We start from the raw sequence: 6,000 nt of genomic DNA on the forward strand, positions 1-6,000 counted from the left end.
ACTGGTCATCTAGTTTACATAACTACTCACTTGATCTTCACTTATATCTTTTTGGAGTAACTTGTCATTTACTCTTGTGCTTCACTTATATCATGTGAGTAAATTGTTGAATTAATTGAATGTCATGAAGTTGAAATCATATCATGCCGAGTGGTAGCTTCACATTCGGTGTAGAAAGTGAAATCTTTGAAGGCTTGATAATCACAATATTGGTCATACAAGCAATTCACGAATGATTAGTACAAGGAAAAGAACTTTCACATGCAAATACACTATCTTAGAAATCTTTTGTGATTGTGAGCCCCCATTAAAATATTATAATCAAAATTGTTGACGTTTGACAAGAAAGACGACATAATGATTCATGTTTGTTTATATTCACATAAAAGTTATATTGTCATAGATCCTTCAACATGTGGTGCTTGCAAAAACCCTTAAACCAAAATCTTATTTTCAAGAGTCCACCATACCTACCTAAGTATTTAGCAAGATCCTTCAAGTAAGTTGTTATCAGTGCAATAAGGCAATAAAATTGGTTATAAAAAGTGTTAGATCATATTGTGTAAGAGAAAATTGAGCGTTGTACGAACTTGTGATGGCAAAGAATAAAAGCGACGGACTGCATAATAAAGGTTGCTATCATAAGGGGCAATATAACGTGACGTTCCTTTGCACTAAGGGGTTGAGCATACAAACAAAAAGTCAAAGTTTTTCTCTCTATTCCTTTTTATTTTTCTCTTTTGGCAAGCATTATGTGGTGAGGAAATATCTAGGCACATATATCTAGTTGGATATGGGTAGCATCTGTTATTATTATTGACATCACCCTTGAGGTGAATACGTTGGGAGGAGAAATTATAAGCCCCGATCTTTCTATGTGTCCGGTTGAAACGTTCTGCTCATGTGTATGCGGTGAGTGTTAGTAATCATAGAAGACTATATGATGCTTGAGTATGTGGAGCTCTTACTTAGACTCTGTTGAATAAGTTGAATTGCAATTGCTTGGTGATTGAGAACATAGATTGTTGAGTTTCAAGAGAATTCATTGTTCGAACCTTAACATGTGAATTGGTTGCTACTTTAACATGAGAAGAAATTTTATGAGAAAAAAAATTGATGTTATGATGCTAGGAAAAGTGATCGAAATTATCATTGATCAAACTTGTGCACTTTGCTAGTATTCACACTTCATAAATTATTTCTTTTATCATTTACCTACTCGAGGACGAGTAGGAATTGAGCTTGGGGATACTGATACGTCTCCAGCGTATCTATAATTTATGAAGTATTCATGTTGTTATATTATCATTCTTGGATATTCTACAATCATTTTATAGCAACTTTATATCATTTTTTAGACTAACCTGTTGACCCATTGCCCAATGCCAGTTGCTAGTTTTTTCTTTTTTTTACATCGCAGGAAATTAATATCAAACCGAGTCCAAACACCGTGAAACTTCTTGTGGATTGTTTTGGACCAAGAGACTCGCCCAGGTGGGTTGTGCCCACCTCGGTGCATCCCGCACCCCCACTTCACCCTATAAATTCCCAAATATTCCAAAAACCCTCGGGGAAACCCTAGATTAGAAGTTCCGCTGCCGCAAGCCACTGTAGCCACCGAAAACCAATCTAGACCCCGTTCCGGCACTCCGACGGAGGGGGAAATCATAACCGGTGGCCATCTTCATCATCCCGACGGCCACCACGATGAGGAGGGAGTAATCCACCCTCGGGGCTGAGGGTTTGTACCAGTAGCTATGTGTTTAATCTCTCTCTCTCTCTCTCTCTCTCTCTCGTGTTCTTGAGATGTCACGATCTTGATGTATTGCGGGCTTTGTTAATATTGTCGGATCATATGGTGTTTTCCCCTCTCTATCTTGTTGTGATGAATTGAGTTTTTCCCTTCGAGATTTCATTGTCATCGGATTGAATACTTTTATGGATTTGAGAGCACTTGATATATATCTTGCATATGAATACTCGTGGTGACAATGGGGTATCATATTGATTCACTTGATATATGTTTTGGCACTTAACTCGTTGATTCCCGGGGTGACATTGGGGTAATCTATGCATAGGGGGTGATGCACGTTCTCGTCTTCTGTTTCCCCGGTAGAAATATTGGGGCACTCTTTGAGGTTCTTTGTTTTGGATTGAGCCTTCGAGGCGATGGAGTCAGCTAGGTGTTTGCTAACTCTCAGGAGCAACAGTGTCAAGTGGGGGCGGCAGCGCCAGAGGAATTCATTTTTGGTGGTGCTCCTCGAGTACCGAGCCGTGACTTTCAAGGTGAAAACCTAAGGTCTGGCCCTCATTGGTTGTGGGCAATTTCCTTGCTGAAGGAATTGTTTTGAGAGCTCGGACTTATTCCAGGTGAAAACCTAACATCCTGGATCAAGCAAAGATGGTGCTTGTGCATTGTTTCCTTCTTGGAGGCGTTGCTTTTGAAGACCTTTTATGTTTTCCGAGTGTTGAATTTGGTGGTGGTTTGTGTGCGGCTACTGAGATAAGTCGATCACCGTGGTGGGACCTTTGTTTTTTCCTTTCTCTTCTATTTTTTTCTTTGGCTGTGTGCATCCTGGATGTCATTACAACATTTTGTAGGTGCAGAGGCTGGGTGTAATTGGTATCTGCGTGATATTAATATATTCCCCTTTAATTTTTTTAAAAGAATCATGTAGTAATCATAGGAGCGAAGCCATTGATTGAGAAAAGGACATAGCTTGTCGATAGGTTCAATCAGATCCATGCATTAAGTCTAGTCGTGCACGCCACATACGACAGTATGTTGTTGTCGTTGGATTGCTTTGTACTACAGAAAAATATGTGATATCGATACTTATCCCAGATTGCTTGCATTTGTTGCCAAACATTAAGCCATTGCTATGCATTTGCACGATGCATGTGCCATTTACATTTTTCGCCCGCCCCAGTATAACACTTTTCTCTAGTTTTGGGCACAAGCCCAAACTAGACATTCGTCTAGATTCTTAGAAATTGGTGGAGGCACGCATCTACCCAGTCGTGCAAGCAACTCTATTGCCTCACGATCTGCAAAGTCGCTGGATCTTGCACAAAGGATAAACAAGGTTTAAGTTATTGCTTCTGAAACTTACGATTTTGTTGCTCGTAGGTTCGGAAACTTATGATTTTGTCGGACGCTTGTACTAAGTTTCAAAACTGAAAGTTAAAACTTATGATTTTGTCGGACGATTTTGTCGGTTGCTCCTACTAAGTTTCAAAAGTTAAAACTTAGCGAAATTTTGAAATTCATCAAAACGTATTCAAAATGAATGTTATTTGAAAGCCCTCGTCACCAGAAACTCGAATATGCAAACCAAACTTAATTTAGAATTTTGATTCAAAAGATATAGAAGATTGAAAATCAAAAGCAAAAGTGATAAGGGGGTTGGTTGTTTGCCCCACCCCTACATGGTACAAATCCTTCCATGTAGCTTCTATCTATTCTAAAATTCAGTGTGATACAGTAGAATTTGATATATTCAATCTCTCTCTCACACACACGCGCGCGCGCGCGCCATATGCGACAAATTTGATGCAGCAGTATTCTGACGGGATATCATCCTTTGCACATGATCGTGTCCATAGCAATGGTAGATGAGCAGTCTGTATCTAATTAACATCACAAGCAAACGTACAGTCCCTTTCTCTCTCATTTTCATGGCTATAGCTAGGGCGGACGAGCAGTCCGTCTCTAACATCACGCACAAGTCAGAAGCAAAAAGGCGTTTTGCTTCGTGGACCAAGCTGGTATTTTTTGTTTTGAGAATTGCACAGGTTAATTTTAGGTGTGAGAATCGTACTAAACTGGCATGCTCATCTTATCATTTTCAGCATAGGAATATGAGGCATAGTGCTTGATTAGATTTTCTTGTTTATCTCAAAAAAGAAAAGATTAGACTTTTCTTGTTATATGTCTGTAGATGACCTACAAATAACAACCTTCCTGTTTACCTCCTCATACATACTCACAAGTGCATAGGCATGGCCAGCTCGTCAGCGTTGGAGTTCACCGTGAGGAGGAAGCTTGCGGTGCTTGTGCCGCCCGCGGCCCCTACGCCGCGGGAGCTGAAGAGGCTCTCCGACATCGACGACCAGGACGGGCTTCGCTTTCAGGTCCCCATCATCCACTTCTTTCGGCAGCATGACGGCCGGGACGACGACCCTGCGCCTGTACTACGCGGCGCCATAGCGGCGGTGCTCGTGCACTACTACCCGTTCGCGGGGCGGCTGAGGGAGCTCGAGGGCCGCAAGCTCACCGTCGACTGCACCGGCGAGGGCGTGCTGTTCGTCGAGGCTGATGCCGACGTCTGCCTCGACCAGTTTGATGCGGCCCTGGGGCCGCCCTTCCCGTGCCTCGACGAGCTCCTATTCGACGTCCCCGGCTCCTGCGGTATCCTCGACTGCCCGCTCCTCCTTTTCCAGGTATGCTTTCCTCAACTTTCCGCGTTGATAAACCTAAAAAAAAACAGTCGAGACTTTTCACAAAAAATGCACTGGATTATAAACAGGAAAATAATGCAATTTTCAGAATCGGCTGAGACTTTTAAAATCCATCTAAAATGTACCCTAACTATATAACGTGTCATCCAATACTGAGCCGCCTGCATGCATGCAGGTGACACGGCTCGCTTGCGGCGGCTTCGTCATGGCTGTGAGGGTACAGCACACGATGGCAGATGCGGCGGGGATGGTGCAGCTCCTGGGTGCTATCGCGGAGCTGGCTCGGGGTGCGCCGGCGCCAACAGTGCAGCCGGTGTGGGGGCGCGAGCTGCTGCAGGCGCCGCTGCTGAACGATGATGTACTACTCCCACCGCGTTTTGCGCACCGTGAGTACGATGATGTGATGGACATGAATGACGCCATCGTGCCCTTTGAATTCATGGTGCACCGCTCCTTCTTCATTGGGTGGCGGGAGATCTCCGCCATCCGATCCCACCTCCCGTCGGCTCTCAGCCGCGAAGCTACCAACTTCGAGGTCATCACGGGGTGCCTGTGGAGGTGCCGCACGACAGCTCTGGCCCCCCATGCCGACGAGGAAATGAGGATGATCTGTACCGTCAACATCCGTGGCAAAAAAGACACTATCATCCCCGTCGGCTACTATGGCAACGCCTTCGCTTCCCCGGTCGCCATCTCCACGGCCGGTGACTTGCTCGCCAACCCTGTGAGCTATGCCGTGGAGCTGGTGATGAAGGCGAAGCGGGAGGTGGATGTGGAGTACATCCTCTCCGTGGCAGCGCTCATGGCACAACGCGGGCGGCCACACTTTGCGGTGGCACACACCTACCTCGTGTCGGACGTCAGCAAGGTTGGAATCCGCGACCTTGACTTCGGCTGGGGCAATCCGGTGTATGCCGGTCCGACGAAGGGCGGAGTCGTCGACATACCAGGCGTCGGCAGCTTCTTCATTGCTGTAAGGAATGCCATGGGCGAGGAGGGTATCTCAGTCCCCGTGTGCATGCCTGGCCCCACCATGGACAAGTTCGTTAACGAGATGGGCAAGCTCATGCGCCCGGCATCGGCTGGCACGTTTTCCAAGATGTGATCTGCAATCTGAGTTTGAATCATCATCTGGTAACACGGTTTCAATTGACCATCAAAATGAGTGCTTGTACCTGAAATCTCGACCGACTACATGCTTCTGCGTTTAGTCACTTTCTTCTTTAGCAAACAATGTAAGTATGATTTAAATAATTAATAAAGATAGCCATGACGGCTTTGTTGGAAATATGCCCTAGAGGCAATAATAAAAGCATTATTATTATATTTCCTTGTTCATGATAATTGTCTTTATTCATGCTATAATTGTGTTATCCGGAAATCGTAATACATGTGTGAATAATAGACACCAACATGTCCCTAGTAAGCCTCTAGTTGACTAGCTCGTTGATCAACAGATAGTCATGGTTTCCTGACTATGGACATTGGATGTCATTGATACCGAGATCACATCATTAGGAGAATGATGTGATGGACAAG

At 44.5% G+C, this 6,000-nt stretch overlaps 1 protein-coding gene across 1 annotated transcript; it reads left to right on the forward strand.

The window, feature by feature from the left end:
- Positions 1 to 3,821: 3,821 nt before the first annotated feature.
- LOC125522900 (benzyl alcohol O-benzoyltransferase-like) lies at positions 3,822 to 5,743 on the forward strand. The gene is made up of 2 exons (XM_048687945.1): positions 3,822 to 4,443; positions 4,637 to 5,743. The coding sequence occupies exons 1-2, from the start codon at positions 4,003 to 4,005 to the stop codon at positions 5,564 to 5,566; spliced, it is 1,371 nt and encodes a 456-aa protein (XP_048543902.1). The 5' UTR covers positions 3,822 to 4,002; the 3' UTR covers positions 5,567 to 5,743.
- The last annotated feature ends 257 nt before the right edge of the window (positions 5,744 to 6,000 follow it).

This window comes from Triticum urartu, chromosome 7, assembly GCF_003073215.2.
Source record: "Triticum urartu cultivar G1812 chromosome 7, Tu2.1, whole genome shotgun sequence".
In the NCBI taxonomy this organism is placed as follows: domain Eukaryota; kingdom Viridiplantae; phylum Streptophyta; class Magnoliopsida; order Poales; family Poaceae; genus Triticum; species Triticum urartu.

Bases quoted from the DNA above. Each gene is read 5' to 3' on its own strand.
- LOC125522900 (XM_048687945.1), top strand. From the start codon at position 4,003: ATGGCCAGCTCGTCAGCGTTGGAGTTCACCGTGAGGAGGAAGCTTGCG. The intron at 4,444-4,636 runs GTATGCTTTCCT...GCATGCATGCAG, and splicing joins GCCCGCTCCTCCTTTTCCAG to GTGACACGGCTCGCTTGCGG.